Source organism: Oncorhynchus gorbuscha, linkage group LG05, assembly GCF_021184085.1.
Source record: "Oncorhynchus gorbuscha isolate QuinsamMale2020 ecotype Even-year linkage group LG05, OgorEven_v1.0, whole genome shotgun sequence".
Taxonomy (NCBI): Eukaryota; Metazoa; Chordata; class Actinopteri; order Salmoniformes; family Salmonidae; genus Oncorhynchus; species Oncorhynchus gorbuscha.
Window position 1 is genome coordinate 1,299,634 of NC_060177.1, and position 23,453 is coordinate 1,323,086.

Genomic DNA, 23,453 nt, shown 5'->3' on the forward strand with positions numbered 1-23,453 from the left:
TCTGACCAGGTCTTGGTCCTGTGACATGTAGGCTTCTCTATCAGGTCTAGTTCCTGTGACATGACTAGGGTTCTCTATCAGGTCTAGTTCCTGTGACATGAAGCGACTTCTACCAGGTCTAGTTCCTGTGACATGTAGGGTTCTCTACCAGGTCTTGGTCCTGTGACATGTAGGGATCTCTATCAGGTCTAGTTCCTTATGACATGTAGGGTTCTCTATCAGGTCTAGACTTCCTGTGATAACGGGGTCTCTATCAGGTCTTGTTCCTGTGACATGTAGGGTTCTCTGGGGTCTGGTCCTGTGACATGTAGGGTTCTCTATCAGAAGTTCCTGTGACATGTGGGTTCTATCAGGACTAGTTCCTGTGACATGTAGGGTTCTCTATCAGGTCTAGTTCCTGTGAGATGTTGGGTTCTCTATTAGATCAAGACCTGTGACATGTTGGGTTCTCTATCAGTTCTAGTTCCTGTGACATGTAGGGTTCTCTATCAGGTCTAGTTCCTGTGAAATGACTTGGGTTCTCTATCAGGTCTAGTTCCTGTGAAATGTTGGGTTCTCTATCAGGTCTGTGTTCCTGTGACATGTTGGGTTCTCTATCAGGTCTAGGTCCTGTGACATGATTAGGAGTTCTCTATCAGGTCTGTTCCTGTGACATGTTGGGTTCTCTATGATCTAGTTCCTGTGACATGTTGGGTTTTGTATTAGGTCTAGTTCCTGTGACATGTTGGGTTTTATCAGGTCTAGTTCCTGTGACATGTAGGGTTTCTATCAGGTCTAGTTCCTGTGACATTTTGGGTTCTCTATCAGGTCTAGGTCCTGTGACATGTAGGGTTTTCTATCAGGTCTAGGTCCTGTGACATGTAGGGTTCTCTATCAGGTCTAGGTCCTGTGATTAGGGTTCTCTATCAGGTCTAGTTCCTGTGATAACTTGGGGACCTCTCTATCAGGTCTAGTTCCTGTGACATGTAGGGTTCTCTATCAGGTCTAGTTCCTGTGACATGTAGGGTTCTCTATCAGGTCTAGCTCCTGTGACATGTAGGGTTCTCTATCTGGTCTAGCTCCTGTGACATGTTGGGTTCTCTATCAGGTCTAGTTCCTGTGACATGTAGGGTTCTCTATCAGGTTTAGTTCCTGTGACATGTTGGGTTTTCTATCAGGTCTAGTTCCTGTGATAACGGGGTCTCTATCAGGTCTAGTTCCTGTGACATGTAGGGTTCTCTATCAGGTCTAGTTCCTGTGACATGTTGGGTTCTCTACCAGGTCTAGGTCCTGTGACATGTAGGGTTCTCTATCAGGTCTAGTTCCTGTGGCATGTAGGGTTTCTATCAGGTCTAGTTCCTGTGACATGTTGGGTTCTCTATCAGGTCTAGTTCCTGTGACATGTAGGGTTTCTATCAGGTCTAGTTCCTGTGACATGTTGGGTTCTCTATCAGGTCTAGGTCCTGTGACATGTAGGGTTTTCTATCAGGTCTAGGTCCTGTGACATGTAGGGTTCTCTATCAGGTCTAGGTCCTGTGATAACGGGTTCTCTACCAGGTCTAGGTCCTGTGACATGTTGGGTTCTCTTCAGGTCTAGGTCCTGTGATAATGGGGTCTCTACCAGGTCTAGGTCCTGTGACATGTAGGGTTCTCTACAGGTCTAGGTCCTGTGATAACGGGTTCTCTACCAGGTCTAGGTCCTGTGATTAGGATGTTGGGTTCTCTATCAGGTCTAGGTCCTGTGATAATGGGGTCTCTACCAGGTCTAGGTCCTGTGATAATGGGGTCTCTACCAGGTCTAGGTCCTGTGACATGTAGGGTTCTCTACCAGGTCTCTGTGTGATTAGGAGAAGACTTGGGGCTGTGTGATTAGGAGAAGACTTGGGGCTGTGTGATTAGGAGAAGACTTGGGGCTGTGTGATTAGGAGAAGACATGGGTCTGTGTGATTATGAGACGACTTGGGGCTGTGTGATTAGGAGAAGACTTGGGGCTGTGGGATTAGGAGAAGACTTGGGGCTGTGTGATTAGGAGAAGACATGGGGCTGTGTGATTGTGAGAAGACTTGGGGATGTGTGATTATGAGAAGACTTGGGGCTGTGTGATTATGAAAAGACTTGGGGCTGTGTGATTATGAAAATACTTGGGGCTGTGTGATTAGGAGAAGACATGGGCCTGTGTGATTATGAGAAGACTTGGGGATGTGTGATTAGGAGAAGACTTGGGGCTGTGTGATTAGGAGAAGACTTGGGGCTGTGTGATTATGAGAAGACTTGAGGCTGTGGGATTAGTAGAAGACTTGGGGCTGTGTGATTAGGAGAAGACTTGGGGCTGTGTGATTATGAGAAGACTTGGGGCTGTGTGATTAGGAGAAGACTTGGGGCTGTGTGATTAGGAGAAGACATGGGGCTGTGTGATGAGGAGAACTTGGGGCTGTGTGATTAGGAGAAGACTTGGGGCCGTGTGATTAGGAGGAGACTTGGGTCTGTGTGATTAGGAGAAAACTTGGGGCTGTGTGATTAGGAGAAGACTTGGGGTCGAGTGCTGATTCAGGAAAATTGTAGCCTTTCAGATCATACTGAATTAGATTACATGGACAGGTGGGGACCTTAACCTAGACCAACACTCCTACCCTGAGACCTGATCTTAGATCAGCACTCCTACCCTGAGACCTGATCCTAGACGAGCACTCCTACCCTGAGACCTGATCCTAGATCAGCACTCCTACCCTGAGACCTGATCCTAGATCAGCACTCCTACCCTGAGACCTGATCCTAGATCAGCACTCCTACCCTGAGACCTGATCTGAGACCAACACTCCTACCCTGAGACCTGATCTTAGATCAGCACTCCTACCCTGAGACCTGATCCTAGACCTGATCCTAGATCAGCACTTCTACCCTGAGACCTGATCTGAGACCAACACTCCTACCCTGAGACCTGATCTTAGATCAGCACTCCTACCCTGAGACCTGATCCTAGACCTGATCCTAGATCACCACTCCTACCCTGAGACCTGATCCTAGACCTGATCCTAGATCACCACTCCTACCCTGAGACCTGATCCTAGACCTGATCCTAGATCACCACTCCTACCCTGAAACCTGATGCTAGACCTGATCCTAGATCAGCACTCCTACCCTGAAACCTGATCCTAGACCTGATCCTAGATCACCACTCCTACCCTGAGACCTGATCCTAGACCTGATCCTAGATCAGCACTCCTACCCTGAGACCTGATCCTAGATCAGCACTCCTACCCTGAGACCTGATCCTAGACCTGATCCTAGATCACCACTCCTACCCTGAGACCTGATCCTAGACCTGATCCTAGATCAGCACTCCTACCCTGAGACCTGATCCTAGATCAGCACTCCTACCCTGAGACCTGATCCTAGACCTGATCCTAGATCACCACTCCTACCCTGAGACCTGATCCTAGACCTGATCCTAGATCACCACTCCTACCCTGAAACCTGATGCTAGACCTGATCCTAGATCAGCACTCCTACCTGTCTTGTGTTGGGTCACCAGATTCTGGCTGGCTTATTAGGAAGGATTACTGCCTGAAACCTGATCCTAGACCTGATCCTAGATCACCACTCCTACCCTGAGACCTGATCCTAGACCTGATCCTAGATCAGCATTCCTACCCTGAGACCTGATCCTAGATCAGCACTCCTACCCTGAGACCTGATCCTAGACCTGATCCTAGATCACCACTCCTACCCTGAGACCTGATCCTAGACCTGATCCTAGATCAGCACTCCTACCCTGAGACCTGATCCTAGATCAGCACTCCTACCCTGAGACCTGATCCTAGATCAGCACTCCTACCCTGAGACCTGATCCTAGACCTGATCCTAGATCAGCACTCCTACCCTGAGACCTGATCCTAGATCAGCACTCCTACCCTGAGACCTGATCCTAGACCTGATCCTAGATCACCACTCCTACCCTGAGACCTGATCCTAGACCTGATCCTAGATCAGCACTCCTACCCTGAGACCTGATCCTAGATCAGCACTCCTACCCTGAGACCTGATCCTAGACCTGATCCTAGATCAGCACTCCTACCCTGAGTTGCTTGATAGGTTGATCTAACTGACCCCTGGGGGTTATAACTGGTCCTTTCCATCTCCTCTTCCTCTTCAGGTACCAGGTCATTCTCCAGCACTTCTGGCTCTCTGGCTTACAGGTGAGGAAGGATTACTGCATTACTCATTACAGAGTTACAGAACATGTGGTGTGTAGTGTGTTGTGTGTGTAGCATGTCGCATGCTTATATTACCAAACTGGTGGTACCTGGAAATCCCCACAAAGGACACTAAAATTGGGGGACGTCCCCATGAGGACAAATTATATTTTGGGGTTAGGGGTTAAATTTAGGGGGGGCTAGGTTTAGGGTTGGGGTTAGGTGTTAGGGGTTAGGTTTAGGGTTGGGGTTAGGTGTTAGGGGTTAGGTTTAGGGTTGGGGTTAGGGTTGGAGTTAGGGGTTAGGTTTAGGGTTAGATGTTAGGTTTAGGGTTGGGGTTAGGTGTTGAGGGGTTAGGTTTAGGGTTAGGTTAGGGACAGGGTTAGTGTTAGGTGTTAGGTTTAGGGTTGGGGTTAGGTTTAGGGTTAGGTGTTAGGGGTTAGGTTTAGGGTTAGGTTTAGGGTTAGGTGTTAGGGGTTAGGTTTAGGGTTAGATGTTAGGGGTTAGGTTTAGGGTTAGGTTTAGGGTTGGGGTTATGAGTTAGGTTTAGGGTTAGGTGTTAGGGGTTAGGTTTAGAGTTGGGGTCAGGTTTTAGGATTCGGGGCTAGGTTTAGGGTTGCAGTTAGGGGTTAGGATTAGAGTTGGGGTCAGGTTTAGGATCAGGTGTTATGGGTCAGGTTTTAGGATTTGGGGCTAGGGGTTGGGGTTAGAAGTTAGGGAAAAAAGAATAGAAATCAATTTTAGCTCCCCACAAGGACAGTAATACACACAGACAAACACACACATCTGGTATGTATGTGTATATACAGTTGAAGTTGGAAGTTTACATACACTTAGGTTGGAGTCATTAAAACTCGTTTTTCAACCACTCCACAAATTTCTTTTTAACAAACTATTAGGACATCTTAGGACATCTACTTTGTGCACAACAACCATTCTTTACAGACAGATTATTTCACTTATAATTCACTATATAACATTTCCAGTGGGTCAGATGTTTAAATATACTGAGTTGACTGTACCTTTAAACAGCATGGAAAAATCCAGAAAATTATGTCAAGCTTTAGAAGTGCATGTGCATTCATGCGGACGTGTGTGTGTGTATGTGTGTGTGTGTGTGTGTATGAACCTCTCTGTCCCCTGTGTGTCAGTATATCTGAGGAGGACATAGCGGGTCCCCTGAGGACGGACTTCGATGGGAAGAGTGGAACCAAGGTTAGCCGAACCTTCAGCTACCTCAAGAACAAGATATACAAGAAGACCAGGGTGAGTATTACTACAATACTGCATTATGACTAAACTACTCCTAACTACTACAGCATTACTATTACACCAACAATACATTACTACTACATCACTACTACACTAACAATACATTACTGCTACATTACTGCTACATTACTACTAAACTACTATTACATTACTACTACACTAACAATACATTACTACTATATTACTGCTACATTATTATTAAACTACTACTACATTACTACCCTACTACTACATTACTACTACACTACTGCATTATTACTAACCTACTACTACATCACTACTACACTAATAATACACTACTACTACATTACTACATTATTACTACTACTACATCACTACTACACTAATAATACACTACTACTACATCACTATTACACCAACAATACATTACTACTACATCACTACTACACTAACAATACATTACTACTACATCACTACTACACCAACAATACATTACTACTACATCACTACTACACTAACAATACATTACTACTACATCACTACTACACCATCAATACATTACTACTACATTACTACTACACTAACAATACATTACTACTACATCACTACTACACCAACAATACATTACTACTACATCACTACTACACCAACAATACATTACTACTACATCACTACTACACTAACAATACATTACTACTACATCACTACTACACTAACAATACATTACTACTACATCACTACTACACCAACAATACATTACTACTACATCACTACTACACTAACAATACATTACTACTACATCACTACTACACCAACAATACATTACTACTACATTACTACTACACTAACAATACATTACTACTACATCACTACTACACTAACAATACACTACTACTACATTACTACCCTACTACTACTACTACTACACTAATAATACACTACTACTACATCACTACTACACCAAAAATACATTACTACTACATCACTACTACATTAACAATACATTACTACTACATCACTACTACACCAACAATAAATTACTACTACATCACTACTACACTAACAATACATTACTACTACATCACTTATTACTAAACACTAACAATACATTACTACATTATTACTAAACTACATCACTACTACACTAACAATACATTACTACTACATACATCACTACTACACCAACAATACATTACTACTACATCACTACTACACCAACAATACATTACTACTACATCACTACTACACTAACAATACATTACTACTACATCACTACTACACTAACAATACATTATTACTACATCACTACTACACTAACAATACATTACTACTACATCACTACTACACTAACAATACATTACTACTACATTACTACTACACTAACAATACATTACTACTACATCACTACTACACTAACAATACATTACTACTACATTACTGCTACATAATTACTAAACCTCTACAACATTACTACTACACTACTGCATTATTACTAACCTACTACAATATTACTACTACACTAATAATACATTGCTACAGCATTACCACTAAACTACATTACTACTACACTAAAATACACTACACTAAATTACCACTAAACCACATATTACTACTACTAAACTACCACTACTACTACTATAACTACTACTAGTACATTACTACTACTACACCACTACTACCATATTACCACTAAACCACTAATGCATTACTACTACACTACTACTAAACTACTACTACATTACTACTACAACACAATTACTACTAAACTACAACTAAACTACTACTAAACTACTGCTACATAACTACTAAACTGCTACTAGGTTACTACTACATTACTACTACTACTACTACTACTACTACACTACTACTACATTACTACTAAATGACTACTACATTAAATACTACATAACTTTTTATTGCAGATTTCTTTTTGGGGGTAGTTCAGCTTTAATATTTCATATAGAATGTAGCTTCCATCCATGTAGAGCGTCTGCTAAATGACTTAAATGTAAATGTAAATGTAATTGTCTGCATCACTTCCAATCCCCCAAATATACATACATATACATACACTACAGGTCAAGAGTTTCCTGATCATTCAAGGGTTTTTCTTTATTTTTTATTATTTTTGGCATTGTAGAATAATAGTGAAGACATCAAAACTAGGACATAACACATATGGAATCATGTAGTAACCAAACAAGTGTTAAACAAATCAAAATGTATTTCATTTTTGAGATTCTTCAAAGTATCCACCCTTTGCCTTGATGACAGCTTTGCACAATTTTGACATTCTCTCAACCAGCTTCACCTGGAATGCTTTTCATCTTGAAGGAGTTATCACATATGCTGAGCACTTGTTAGCTGCTTTTCCTTCACTCTGTGGTCCAACTCATTCCAAACCATCTCAATTTGGTTGAGTTTGGGTGATTGTGGAGGCCAGGTCATCTGATGCAGCACTCCATCACTCTCCTTCTTGGTCAAATAGCCCTTACACAGCCTAGAGGTGTTTTGGGTCATTGTCCTGATGAAAAACAAATGATAGTCCCACTAAGCGTAAACCAGATGGGATGGCGTATTGCTGCAGGATGCTGTGGTAGCCATGCTGGTTAAAGTGTCCCTTCAATTCAAAATAAATCACTGACAGTGTCAGCAACAAAGCATCCCCACACCATCCATCACACCTCCTTGTACTCTGCTTTACGGTGGGAAATATACATGCGGAGATCATCCATTCACCTACTTTGCGTCTCTCAAAGACACAGAGGTTGGAACCAAAAATCTCCAATTCGGTCTAATTTCCATTGATCGTGTTTCTTGGCCAAAGCTTCTTTTTATTGGTGTTCTTCAGTAGTTCTTTCTCTGCAGCATTTCGACCCTAAAGGCCTGATTCAGACGGTTTCCTCTAAACAGTTGATGTTGAGATGTGTCTCTTACTTGAATCAGTGAAGCATTTATTTGAGATGCAAATTCTGAGGCTAGTAACTCTAATGAACTTATCCTCTGCAGCAGAGGTAACACTTGGTCTTCATTTCCTGTTGCGGTACTCATGAGAGCCAGTTTCATCATAGTGCATGATGGTTTTTGCAACTGCACTTGAAAAAAACTTTCTTTCAAAGTTCTTGAAATGTTCCATATTGACTGACCTTCATGTCTGGACAGTCCATTAATACTGTGTTTCTCTTTGCTTATTTGAGCTGTTCTTGCCATGATATGGACTTGGTCTTTTACCAAATATGGCTATCTTCTGTATACCACCCCTACCTTGTTATCTTCTGTATACCACCCCTACCTTGTTATCTTCTGTATACCAACCCTACCTTGTCACAACAAATGCATTAAGAAAGAAAGACATTTCACAAATGAACTTTTAAGAAGGCACACCTGTTAATTGAAATGCATTCCAGGTGAATACTTCATGAAACCGGTTGAGAGAATGTCAAGAGTGTGCAAAGTTGTTGTCAAGGCAAATGGTGGCTATTTGAAGAATCTCAAATATAAATTACATTTTGAATTGTTTAACACTTGTTATTGTTATGATTCCATCTGTTATTTAGTTGTGATGTCTTCACTGTTATTCTAATTCTATTGGTTGCAAGAATTGTGTTAATAATTTAAATGGAAAAAATTCAGTTTTGAATCCGGCATCGTTCTGCATATCAGTTCATAAGCCATGGAATCGGTGCGTCAAAAATCTGTTCCCAACTATTTTGCAGGTTAAATGGCAGATCTGTCAGTGTTTCGGTCCTTAAATGAACCTGTTATACTTTTTATTCATCATCATTTTCTTTAAAAAAAATGGTCTTTAATTCAGGGCCGACAGACAAGTTCATTACATTTTCCCCTTCCACTTTCCTCTTCCATTTTTGTGGTAATGCTGCAATTAGTTGGTTGTATTTTGGGGATCAGACATTTCCATATGATTTTGTTAGCTGCATGTCCTATTTTTGATATAATTTTTAAAGATTCTAACTTATAAAAAAAATAATGATTTTTAAAATCAATTATTTGAGTGTAATATTTGCTGTATCATTTGTTCTGCCTTTTCTGGTTACATTGAAATTGTTTCCATCTTTTCAAGGTTTTAAAAATAATGATTTACTTTACAACATCTCACTTTCAGTTATTTGTAATCTGAATAAAGGGAAAAAGGTCTTTAACATGGGGACATTCTTACTAATCTGCTAGAGAACCAGTTGGGATTTATGTATACATTTTGCTTTTAGTGAGGGTCAAATGCTTTAATATTTAATAATTTCTACCCCTCCGAATTCATATTCATTATATAAAAAGGCCTCTTAAATTTTGTCTGGCTTGCCATTCCAAATAAAATTGAATATTTTTTTCCACAAAATAGACAGACCTTTCCATGGTAGCAAGATCTGTTTTTGCTAACTTTCTATAGAAATGTATTGGAGTGAGATCATTTATTTATTTTGGGATTTGTACATACCGAGAACACCTGGTTTACATTTCCCCAATTAAGTGACTTGTATTTAACCCTCTGTTTCCCATCATGTTTTGTGTGTAATTGTTTTCATGTTAGGTAGTGTTAGTTTATGCGCTCTACTTTTAATCCGGAGAGGTTCCTCGTTGAGGCTGTGGAAAATTCAATAAGTATCTAGATCCTCGTTGAGGCTGTGGAGGGATTCTAATTCTATAAGTATCTAGATCCTCGTTGAGGCTGTGGAGGGATTCTAATTCTATAAGTATGTGGAGGGATTCTAGATCCTCGTTGAGGCTGTGGAGGGATCTAATTCTATAAGTATCTAGATTCTAGGCTGTGGAGGGATTCTAATTATCTAGATCCTCGTTGAGGCTGTGGAGGGATCTAATTCTATAAGTATCTAGATCCTCGTTGAGGCTGTGATCCTCGAGGCTGTGGATTCTAATTCTATAAGTATCTAGATCCTCGTTGAGGCTGTGGAGGGATTCTAATTCTATAAGTATCTAGATCCTCGTTGAGGCTGTGGAGGGATTCTAATTCTATATCCTCGTTGAGGCTGTGGAGTATCTAGATCCTCGTTGAGGCTGTGGATCCTCGTTGGGCTGTGGAGGGATTCTAATTCTATAAGTATCTAGATCCTCGTTGAGGCTGTGATCCTCGAGGCTGTGGAGGGATCTAATTCTATAAGTATCTAGATCCTCGTTGAGGCTGTGGAGGGATTCTAATTCTATATATCTAGATCCTCGTTGAGGCTGTGGAGGGATTCTAATTCTATAAGATCCTCGTGAGGCTGTGGAGGGATTCTAATTCTAGATCCTCGTGAGGCTGTGGAGGGATATCTAGATCCTCGTTGAGGCTGTGGAGGGATTCTAATTCTATATATCTAGATCTAGATCCTAGATCCTCGTTGAGGCTGTGGAGGGATCCTAATTCTATAAGTATCTAGATCCTCGTTGAGGCTGTGGAGGGATTCTAATTCTATAAGTATCTAGATCCTCTATGAGGCTGTGGAGGGATTCTAATTCTATAAGTATCTAGATCCTCGTTGAGGCTGTGGAGGGATTCTAATTCTATAAGTATCTAGATCCTCGTTGAGGCTGTGGAGGGATTCTAATTCTATAAGTATCTAGATCCTCGTTGAGGCTGTGGAGGGATTCTAATTCTATAAGTATCTAGATCCTCGTTGAGGCTGTGGAGGGATTCTAATTCTATAAGTATCTAGATCCTCGTTGAGGCTGTGTAGGGATCCAAGTTGTGGATTTAAAATAAAACATTTATCATCAGCTTACAGTGACACCTTTGTTTTTCAGTGGATTTCTAATCCATTAATATTATTGTTGGATCTGATTTTAACAGCGGACATTTCGATGGTCATAATAAATAGATATGGCGATAGCGGACAACCTTGTTTTACTCCTCTTGACTGTCACGTTCTGACCTTTATTTCCTTTGTTTTGTCATTATTTAGTATGGTCAGGGCGTGAGTTGGGGTGGGCAGTCTGTTTGTTTTTCTATGATGGGGATTTATATGGGGATTTATATGTTTCGGCCTAGTATGGTTGTCAATCAGAGGCAGGTGTCATTAGTTGTCTCTGATTGAGAATCGTACTTAGGTAGCCTGGGTTTCACTGTGTGTTGGTGGGTGTTTGTTTCCGTGTCTGTGTTTTTCACCAGACAGTACTGTTTTGGGTTTCGTTCGTTCCACATTTATTGTTTTTTTGTATTCAGTTGTTCATGTGTACTATTTCTTGGACACTTACCACGCCACATTGGTCCTCCGATCCTTTTCGCCTCTCCTCTTCGGAAGATATTCTCCAAAATGTAAATGTTCCAGGCATTTATATATAAACTCCAATCATACTTTATCAAAAGCCTGGATTCCCAGATTTTTCATGGTGTTCTACTGTTTCCAGGACTTGTCTTATATTATCTCCAAAGTATAGTCCATGTTAAAAACATGTTTGATTAGAATGAATAACCCTAACCCAGACAAAACCTTTTTAATTCAATGTGCTACAGTTTTTGCATCACAGCACTGAAGTGCAAGTGGCCTCCAAGTTGTTTTAATGAACTGCATCTTTATATTTACCACTTGGATCCTGTTTCAGTAATAATGAAATCAGACCTTGCTGAGTGGCTGATAATCTACCGTTTATATAGGACCGTTCCACAGGTTCATTCATTAGGGTTAGGGTTCCACAGGTTCATTCATTAGGGTTAGGGTTCCACAGGTTCATTCATTAGGGTTAGGGTTCCACAGGTTCATTCATTAGGGTTAGGGTTCCACAGGTTCATTCATTAGGGTTAGGGTTCCACAGGTTCATTCATTAGGGTTAGGGTTCCACAGGTTCATTCATTAGGGTTAGGGTTCCACAGGTTCATTCATTAGGGTTAGGGTTCCACAGGTTCATTCATTAGGGTTAGGGTTCCACAGGTTCATTCATTAGGGTTAGGGTTCCACAGGTTCATTCATTAGGGTTAGGGTTAGGGTTCCACAGATTCATTCGTTAGGGTTCCACAGGTTCAAGGTTCATTCTTTAGGGTTCCACAGGTTCATTCATTAGGGTTAGGGTTCCACAGGTTCATTCGTTAGGTTCCATTCATTCATTAGGGTTAGGGTTCCACAGGTTCATTCATTAGGGTTAGGGTTCCACAGGTTCATTCATTAGGGTTAGGGTTCCACAGGTTCATTCATTAGGGTTAGGGTTCCACAGGTTCATTCATTAGGGTTAGGGTTCCACAGGTTCATTCATTAGGGTTAGGGTTCCACAGGTTCATTCATTAGGGTTAGGGTTCCACAGGTTCATTCATTAGGGTTAGGGTTCCACAGGTTCATTCATTAGGGTTCCACAGGTTCATTCATTAGGGTTAGGTTCCACAGGTTCATTCATTAGGGTTAGGGTTCCACAGGTTCATTCATTAGGGTTCATTCATTAGGGTTCCACAGGTTCATTCATTAGGGTTAGGGTTCCACAGGTTCATTCATTAGGGTTAGGGTTCCACAGGTTCATTCATTAGGGTTCCACAGGTTCATTCATTAGGGTTAGGGTTCCACAGGTTCATTCATTAGGGTTAGGGTTCCACAGGTTCATTCATTAGGGTTAGGGTTCCACAGGTTCATTCATTAGGGTTAGGGTTCCACAGGTTCATTCATTAGGGTTAGGGTTCCACAGGTTCATTCATTAGGGTTAGGGTTCCAAAGGTTCATTCATTAGGGTTAGGGTTCCCCAGGTTCATTCATTAGTTAGGGTTCCCAGGTTCATTCATTAGGGTTAGGGTTCCACAGGTTCATTCATTAGGGTTAGGGTTCCCCAGGTTCATTCATTAGGGTTAGGGTTCCACAGGTTCATTCATTAGGGTTAGGGTTCCACAGGTTCATTCATTAGGGTTAGGGTTCCACAGGTTCATTCATTAGGGTTAGGGTTCCACAGGTTCATTCATTAGGGTTAGGGTTCCACAGGTTCATTCATTAGGGTTAGGGTTCCACAGGTTCATTCATTAGGGTTAGGGTTCCACAGGTTCATTCATTAGGGTTAGGGTTCCACAGGTTCATTCATTAGGGTTAGGGTTCCACAGGTGCATTCATTAGGGTTAGGGTTCCACAGGTGCATTCATTAGGGTTAGGGTTAGGGTTCCACAGGTTCATTCATTGTTTATGGTTCATTGAACAAGCATGGGAAACAGTGTTTAAACCCTTTACAATGAAGATCTGTGAATTATTATATCTATTTTTTGAATTATCTTTGAAAGATAGGGTCCTGAAAAAGGAAAGTTTATTTTTTTCTGAGTTTACTACTACTACTACTACTAATACCACTACTATTATAGGAGCAAGATGTACAAGAAGACCAGGGTTATCATCCAATAATCTCATCATTATTAATCACAAGGTTGTTTCAGGATTAAAGCTGTTTGCAGTCCTCTGCTGAAATACACATGTCATATCTTAATTTGATCATCCTGTTGTTGATGGATTTTTCCTGTGTGTATTGTAGGTTTAAACAGTTTGTAATTCCCCATTTCAGACTTGATTTTTCCTTAATGAAAAATGTATCAACCCATACAAAAATATGTCCATTAATTATAATCCACATAACAATTCACATTTCCTGTTGCTGCAGGATTATTTTGCTGCTGTGTGAAACTGTCTCAAATGAAGATACGACATCTGTACTTGACATCTTACCATTGTCACAGTCTCTGTTCAGAACGCACTAGTGTTTCAGAGGAACCCCAATCTGTTTCCACAAATAAACATTTCAACTCTGAAAAACTTCAGTAAAGGTGATAAATTGACCCCTTGCTAATGGGTTTTAACCACGTTGATATAATATTATTAAGAGCTTCGGTGGTGTTACACCAAGAGGTCTGTTTTCACGTTTCACCGTGACATGACCCTAATTTGATCTGACTCAGTTGATGATGTTTGTGCTAATGATACAGTGTTGTGTTGTGTTGCAGAGAGAAGAGATGAGAGATAGATTAGTATTAGTAGCGAAAGCAGCAGCACTGAGCGGTAAGAGAAGTAGAACAGGAAGTGGACATTCTCTCTATGGACTCCAGCTCTCCCTCTCTGTCACCACAGCAGCTAGCCAGTCGCTTTAAAGGGCCAACAGCTTTAATGACAGACCTCAGCCACGACCTGCAGCTAAGACAGACCTCAGCCATGACCAGCAGCTAAGACAGACCTCAGCCACGACCAGCAGCTAAGACAGACCTCAGCCACGACCAGCAGCTAAGACAGACCTCAGCCACGACCAGCAGCTAAGACAGACCTCAGCCACGACCAGCAGCTATGACAGACCTCAGCCACGACCAGCAGCTAAGACAGACCTCAGCCTCGACCAGCAGCTAAGACAGACCTCAGCCTCGACCAGCAGCTAAGACAGACCTCAGCCACGACCAGCAGCTAAGACAGACCTCAGCCACGACCAGCAGCTAAGACAGACCTCGGCCACGACCAGCAGCTAAGACAGACCTCAGCTACAAGCCAGCAGGATAAGACAGACCTCAGCTACGACCAGGGGCTAAGACAGACCTCAGCGACGACCAGCGGCTAAGACAGACCTCAGCTACGACCAGGGGCTAAGACAGACCTCAGCCACGACCAGCAGCTAAGACAGACCTCAGCCACGACCAGCAGCTAAGACAGACCTCAGCTACGACCAGCAGCTAAGACAGACCTCAGCCACGACCAGCAGCTAAGACAGACCTCAGCCACGACCAGCAGCTAAGACAGACCTCAGCCACCAGCAGCTAAGACAGACCTCAGCCACGACAGCAGCTAAGACAGACCTCAGCCACGACCAGCAGCTAAGACAGACCTCAGCCACGACCAGCAGCTAAGACAGACCTCAGCCACGACCAGCAGCTAAGACAGACCTCAGCCACGACCAGCAGCTAAGACAGACCTCAGCCACGACCAGCAGCTAAGACAGACCTCAGCCACGACCAGCAGCTAAGACAGACCTCAGCCAGACCAGCAGCTAAGACAGACCTCAGCCACGACCAGCAGCTAAGACAGACCTCAGCCTCGACCAGCAGCTAAGACAGACCTCAGCCTCGACCAGCAGCTAAGACAGACCGCTCTAGTTCTATGTCATTCTATGAATACCTGTCTCTTACTACTGGAGATGGTGGTTGAGTCAGAAACAGCACCCCCTGTACACTGTTGCATCACTTCCTGGTGCTCTCTGTCTCTCTCCCTACTCTGATAGGAACTGGGCACCCCCTGTACACTGTTACATCACTTCCTGGTTCTCACTGTCTCTCTCCCTACTCTGATAGGAACTAGTGTTGTGAAGTGCTGTGGTACTGTGGTGTTCAGTCAGTGGAGGCTGTGGTTGAGAAGGTTGAAGCATTGTAAGGTTAGATATCAGCCTGTCTTGGGCTCACAGTCACTGAAAGTAACAGAGATGTTGTATCGACGGTTCTTTGATGTCAAAGGTCTCTCCATGAAGTTAAAGTGTCGGCGAGGACTAGAGGTAGGTACAGAAGGAGGACAGGGGTAGATACAGTAGGAGGACAGGGGTAGGGGACAGGGATAGAGGACAGGGGTAGGTACAGCAGGAGGACGGGGGTAGAGGACAGGGGTAGGTACCACAGGAGGACGGGGTAGAGGACAGGGGTAGAGGACAGTAGGAGGACAAGGGTAGAGGACAGGGGTAGAGGACAGCAGGAGGACAGGGGTAGAGGACAGTAGGAGGACAAGGGTAGAGGACAGGGGTAGGTACAGTAGGAGGACAGGGGTAGATACAGTAGGAGGACAGGGGTAGGTACAGTAGGAGGACAGGGGTAGATAAAGGAGGACAGGGGTAGAGGACAGGGGTAGGTACAGCAGGAGGATGGGGTAGAGGACAGGGGTAGGTACTGCAGGAGGATAGGGGTAGAGGACAGGGGTAGAGGACAGGGGTAGGTACTGCAGGATGACGGAGGTAGGGGATAGTAGGAGGACAGGGGTAGAGGACAGGAGTAGGTACCGCAGGAGGACGGGGTAGAGGACAGGGGTAGGTACCGCAGGAGGACGGGGGTAGAGAACAGTAGGAAGACATTAGGAGGACAATAGGAGGACAGGGGTAGGTGAGTCACCTGGGGTTTGTAACTCTGTATGGAATCTGTAGAAGTAGTTGAGGCAGTTTGTAAAACAGCTGTACGTCTGGATGGTAGAACATCTGATGGTTGGCAAAGCAGGGAAATATACAGGATACATACTCTATCTTGTTAGGAAAGGGATCACAATGGGTTTGGTAGGATACAGATGGGCTTTAGGAAAGGGATACAATGGGTTTGGTAGGATACAGATGGGTTTAGGAAAGGATACAATGGGTTTGGTAGGATACAGATGGGTCTTGTTAGGAAAGGGATCACAATGGGTTTGGTAGGATACAGATGGGTTTGGTAGGATACAGATGGGTTTGGTAGGATACAGATGGGTTTGGAAAGGATCACAATGGGTTTGGTAGGATACAGATCTATCTTGTTAGGAAAGGGATCACAATGGGTTTGGTAGGATACAGATGGGTTTGGTAGGATACAGATGGGTTTGGAAGGATACAGATGGTTTGGTAGGATACAGATGGGTTTGGTAGGATACAGATGGGTTTGGAAGGATACAGATGGGTTTGGTCCTGATAGCATCTCCATTTCCACCCGGAAAATACAGATGGGTTGATGTAGATGGGTTTGGAAGCTGTTTATCTGTTTTTAGATATTGATGGGTTTGGAAGGATAAAGATGGGTTTGACAACATTGAAAGTTGGGTTTGTATAAATACAGATGGGTTTGTCAGGGATAACCCATGGGCTTGGTAGGATACAGATGGGCTCTTCCTAGGATACCTATGGGTTTGGATTCAGGATACAGATGGGTTTAACCCATGTATTGATGGGTTTGGTAGATCCAGGAGGAATGAACAGTGTGATTTGGTCCTGTTAGCATCTTCATTTCCACCCGGTGTAAAATATATCCTGTTAACGAGCCTGTTTTCAGCTGTTTATCTGTTTTTGATATTGTGTTTAACTTCAATCAAAATACCTCTGCATTGACAACATTGAAAGTTGAATTCAGGTTGTATAAATAGCAGATTTGTCAGAGGATAACCCATGTATTGTGTGATGACCTCTACCATATACCTCTACCTCTGGTCTACCTCTATTCAGGTTGTTTAAATAGCAGATTTGTCAGAGGATAACCCATGTATTGTGTGATGACCTGGTACCTAGACCTCTACCTCTACCTCTATTCAGGTTGTATAAATAGCAGATTTGTCAGAGGATAACCAATGTATTGTGTGCTTAGTTTTTAGAACCAGCTACTGGAAGTCATTGTTTTAAACACCTTGATTTTTTGAGAAAAGTTGTTGAGATGATCTGTTGTTATTCTGTATTGGAGATCCTGGTCAGTAGCCATTCATCTGTGGTCTATTAAGAATGTTACCATACAGATCCTGGTCAGTAAAGGGGAAGAGGTCTATATAAGGACTAGATACCAACGTCCTGGTCAGTAGGCATCTGTATATGAGGACTAGGGATATGTGATGTAATACATCAGATCCTGGTCAGTAACAACTGTGGTCTCCATATGACTCCACATTGACGTGATTGGTCAGACGGTAGGTGAGGGGGCTATATTGGACTAGTAAACATACAGACTTCCTCTACAACTTCCTGACAACAGCATCTGTGCATACTAAACACAGGAAGTATGAATGGCAGATCTGGTCAGAGGCATCTGTATGATTGAAATGCTGCACAGATCAATGCAGACGCATTATATAAGGACTAGTAACCATACAGACTAACAGATCCTGGTCAGTAGAGGTCATCTGTGGTCTATATAAGGACTAGTTACCATACAGATCCTGGTCAGTAGAGGTCATCTGTGGTCTATATAAGGACTAGTTACCATAGAGATCCTTTCCCGGCAGGAACGGAGAGAGAGGGTAGCTGTACTGTCTGACCTGTACTGTCTGACCTCATTCTGTTTCTAGGCAGGGAAAGGAGGAACGGAGAGAGAGGGTAGCTGTACTGTCTGACCTCATTCTGTTTCTAGGCAGGGAAAGGAGGAACGGAGAGAGAGGGTAGCTGTACTGTCTGACCTCATTCTGTTTCTAGGCAGGGAAAGGAGGAACGGAGAGAGAGGGTAGCTGTACTGTCTGACCTCATTCTGTTTCTAGGCAGGGAAAGGAAAGGAACGGAGAGAGAGGGTAGCTGTACTGTCTGACCTCATTCTGTTTCTAGGCAGGGAAAGGAGGAACGGAGAGAGAGGGTAGCTGTACTGTCTGACCTCATTCTGTTTCTAGGCAGGGAAAGGAGGAACGGAGAGAGAGGGTAGATGTACTGTCTGACCTCATTCTGTTTCTAGGCAGGGAAAGGAGGAACGGAGAGAGAGGGTAGCTGTACTGTCTGACCTCATTCTGTTTCTAGGCAGGGAAAGGAGGAACGGAGAGAGAGGGTAGATGTACTGTCTGACCTCATTCTGTTTCTAGGCAGGGAAAGGAGGAACGGAGAGAGAGGGTAGCTGTACTGTCTGACCTCATTCTGTTTCTTCTCCTAATCCCCCTTCTTCCACCTGCAGGAAAAGGATGGAGAGAAGAGTCGAGACAAAGACGATAGGAGAGAGGCGAAGGCCAGAGAGAGATGTACGCTGAACGGACATCACTTCAGCATGGTCTCCTCCCAGACACAATCCTCCTCCTGCCACCAATGCAGCAAAACCATCAACACTAAGGATGCCTTTCTCTGCACCCGTAAGACAACATCAGTCAATACAACTCTAACAAAACCAACTATTAGCAGGTTTAGTAGATACACACCATATCACTCAAGATGGCGCTGACAGAGAGGGCTGCTTTGCTTCTAATCCTTAGGAAACATTTCAGTATTTTTATTTTGATGTATTATTTCTTACATTGTTAGCACAGACAATCTTAAGTTTTATTACATACAGCCGGGAAGAACTATTGGATATCAGAGCGATGTCAACTTACCAGCACTACGACCAGGAATACGACTTTCCCGAAGGGGATCCTTTGTCCGTAACACTCGGGCAATTGAACTGATTCCTGAGGCTGATCCAAAACAACTCTGCTGGAGAAGAGGCAGACAGAACAGTGTTCTGGTCAGACTTCGGAGGTGCACACACCACCCACCACTCCCGAGTATATAACTCGCCAATGTCCAGTCCCTAGATAACAAGGTCGATGAAATTAGGGTTGAGGTTTGCTTTCCAGAGAGACATCAGGGATTGTAACATACTCTGTTTCACGGAACCATGGCTCTCTCGGGATATGCTGTCGGAGACGGTACAACTACCTGGTTTATCAGTGCGTCGCGCCGACAGTAATAAACATCTCTTTGGGAAGAAGGGCGGGGGTTTCATGTTTAATGACTTATGGTGTAATTGTAACAACAGGAATTCAAGTCTTTTTGTTCACCTGACCTAGAATTCCTCATAATCAAATGCCGACCATATTATCTCAAGATAATTATATTTTGTTATTGTCACAGCCATATATATCCCCCCTCAAGTCGATACCACAATGGCCCTCAAGGAACTTCAATGGACTATATTGGAAATCATATATGCTGAGGCTGAATTAATTGTAGCTGGGGATTTTAACAAACAAAATTTGAGAACAAGGCTACCTAAATTGTATCAGCATATCGACTGTAGAACTCGCACTGGAAAACCACTGGATCATTGCTACTCTAACTTCCGCTTACAAGGCCCTCGCCCGCCCTTATTTCGTCAAATATGAACACGTATCTATTTTGCTCCTCCATTCCTATAGGCAAAAACTTAAACAGGAAGTACCCATGCTAAGGACTATTTAACGCCAGTCTGACCAATCGGGAATCCACGTTTCAAGATTGTTTTGATTACAGGGACTGGGATATGTTCTGGATAGTGTCAGAGAATAATACCATAGGACTTTGCACAATTGGCCCAGCATCGTCCGGGTTTGGCCGGGGTAGGCCCTCATTGTAAATAAGAATTTGATCTTAACTGACTTGCCTAGTTAAAGGTTAAAATAAATAAAAAGTTTAAAATTAAATCAAATCATCCAAATGTCGACAAAGTGGAGTCGCAATTCAATGGCTCAGACACAAGACAATTGTCTGCCGACAATCACGGACTTCAAAAGGTAAACCAGCCACGTCACGGACACCGACGTCTTGCTTCCAGGTGAACTAAACACCTTCTTTGCCCACTTTGAGGATAATACAGTGCCACCAATGTGGCCCGCTACCAAGGACTGTGGAATCTCCTTCTCCGTGGCTGATGGAGTTCCTCTGCCTACACATCACTGACAATCTGAAATGGTCCATCCAAACAGACAGTGTGGTGAAGAAGGTGCAACAATGCCTCTTCAACCTCAGGAGGCTGAAGAAATGTGGCTTGTCACCTAAAACCCTCACAAACTTTTACACATGCACAATCGAGAGCATCCTTTCGGGCTGTATCACCGCCCGGAATGGCAACTGCACCGCCCACAACCGCAAGGCTCTCCAGAGGGTAGTGCGGTCTGCACAACGCATCACCGGGGGCAAACTACCTGCCCTCCAGGACACCTACACCACCCGATGTCACAGGAAGGCCATAAAGATCATCATGGACAATAACCACCCGAGCCACTGCCTGTTCACACCACTACCATCCAGAAAGCGAGCTCAGTACAGGTGCATCAAAGCTGAGACTGAAACAGCTTCTATCTCTAGGCCATCAGACTGTTAATGGAAGCCTCTCAAACATAATCCAGGTAGAATCAGGAATTCCCCAGGGCAGCTGTTTAGGCCCCTTGCAGGTAGAATCAGGAATTCCCCAGAGTAGCTGTTTAGGCCCCTTGCTTTTTTCAACCTTTACTAACTGAATACCACTGACTTTGAGTAAAGACAGAGTGTCTATGTATGTGGATGACTTACGGAGTTGACGTCAGACAACAATCTGAATGAGTTTGACGTTCGACAACAATCTGAATGAGTTGTGACGTTCGACAACAACCTTTTACAGAGTTGACGTTAGAAAACAATCTGAATGAGTTTGATTTATGGAATTGAAGTGGTATACAAGGTCGCAATTTAGTTTTTCTTCAGTTGCTTCATGACTAAAAACTAATCAAAATAAACATATTTAAACCAAAATGAATATTCTATCAAGGAGATGGAATTGACAGTTCATTGTTGTGATGATGTGTGGTGATTTCAATATTTTTTGTTTTCATCTATTAAATGTAGAGAACTTTCCGGAGTGGTCTTCTTGTACTACATAGAATAAGTACATGCAGAAGAAGCTGTCCCTGCTCATCCCTGATTCATTTAGGATTTAAGACCAATCTGACGGAGTTCACCATATCTCCAGGCACATCTTTTAAGACTATTTCTCTTAAAGGCAGAGAGGGCTCTCAGAAGAAACTACAACATATATTTTTTTTAAACTATAAAAATATCATTGCCGGTTTATAGAATAAAAATATGTATAATTGGAGAGTTGAAACTGGTATAATTTGTTCCAGACAAGGGCATGTCTAGGCATAGAGCCGATATGAAAATGTATAATATAGAAAATATTTAGAAAATTACAAAAGCAAATCTTTCCCTAATTAAATTCCACTAAATGTAATTTCATCTGAATTAAAACAAACAAAAGAAAAACAAATTGTCTATAAATACAAAGTTTCCCAACAAGGATTGTCCCAACTTTCAAGAATCCCCGAAGGACTATGGTGTCATTCTGGACATACGCCAACTCTCTAGTTCTGTAGACCAGTCCAATTCTCTGGTTCTACAGACCAGTCCACTTCTCTGGTTCTGTAGACCAGTCCAACTCTGTAGACCGGTCCACTTTTCTGGTTCTGTAGACCAGTCCAACTCTCTGGTTCTGTAGACCAGTCCAACTCTCTGGTTCTGTAGACCAGTCCAACTCTCTGGTTCTGTAGACCAGTCCAACTCTCTGGTTCTGTAGACCAGTCCAACTCTCTGGTTCTGTAGACTGAGTTTTTACTTTCAGATTTAGAGTTGCATTCTTTTTGTATTTTTCAGATTGCAATTCACATGTTCATAAGAGTTGTAGAGAAAGCCTGCCTGTCTGTGCCAAGGTGAAGATGAAGGTAAGGAAAAACTGTATTTAAAACTATTTTCAAAATCATTTTGTCGGCCAATAGGATGAGTAGCCTACAAGGACATCATTTTTTATGTAGATCATTTTGTCGGCCAATAGGATGAGTAGCCTACAAGAATAATAATAATAATAATAATAATAATAATAATATAATAATAATAATATATGCCATTTAGCAGACGCTTTTATCCAAAGCGACTTACAGTCATGTGTGCATACATTCTACGTATGGGTGGTCCAGGGGATCGAACCCACTACCCTGGCGTTACAAGCGCCATGCTCTACCAACTGAGCTACAGAAGGACATCATGTTTTTATGTACAAGATCATTTTGTCAGCCAATAGGATGAGTAGCATACAGGACATCAAGGTCATGAACTTATTTACACTACTGAAGTCCTGGATTGTTTTCCTCCAGTCGCCCAGACAGCAGTTTGCAGTTCCAGATTCAGCCACCATTCCTGTTGTCACCCGGAGACCAAAACGAGGGTTAAACCGTGAGTCCATCTTAAATATACTCAATAGTCATACTGTTGGTGTTTCCCAGAGCCACCACAGTCCTGTCCTGGTCCCAGATCTGTTGGTGTTAACCAGAGCCACCACAGCATTGTCCTGGTCCCAGATCTGTTGGTCCTACAGGGCTGCATGTTGTCTGTTCCCTATAGAGTCCTCCCTATAGAGTCCTACAGGGCTGGATGTATCTTCTCCCTATAGAGTCCTACAGGGCTGGATGTATCTTCTCCCTATAGAGTCCTACAGGGCTGGATGTATCTGTTCTCCTATAGAGTCCTACAGGGCTGGATGTATCTGTTCCCTATAGAGAGTCCTACAGGGCTGGATGTATCTGTTCACTATAGAGTCCTTCAGGGCTGGATGTATCTGTTCCCTATAGAGTCCTACAGGGCTGGATGTATCTGTTCCCTATAGAGTCCTGGGCTGGATGTATCTGTTCCCTATAGAGTCCTACAGGGCTGGATGTATCT

At 43.0% G+C, this 23,453-nt stretch overlaps 1 protein-coding gene across 1 annotated transcript in view; it reads left to right on the forward strand.

The window, feature by feature from the left end:
- The window catches only part of LOC124035357 (A-kinase anchor protein 13-like), an 89,232-nt gene that overhangs the window by 62,636 nt on the left and 3,143 nt on the right, over window positions 1–23,453 (forward strand). The window contains exons 14-18 of the mRNA XM_046348819.1: window positions 4,133–4,175; window positions 5,324–5,438; window positions 18,928–19,099; window positions 22,392–22,459; window positions 22,889–22,967. Of these exons, the coding sequence (XP_046204775.1) occupies window positions 4,133–4,175; window positions 5,324–5,438; window positions 18,928–19,099; window positions 22,392–22,459; window positions 22,889–22,967 (477 nt within the window). The remainder of the gene's footprint in view (window positions 1–4,132; window positions 4,176–5,323; window positions 5,439–18,927; window positions 19,100–22,391; window positions 22,460–22,888; window positions 22,968–23,453) is intronic.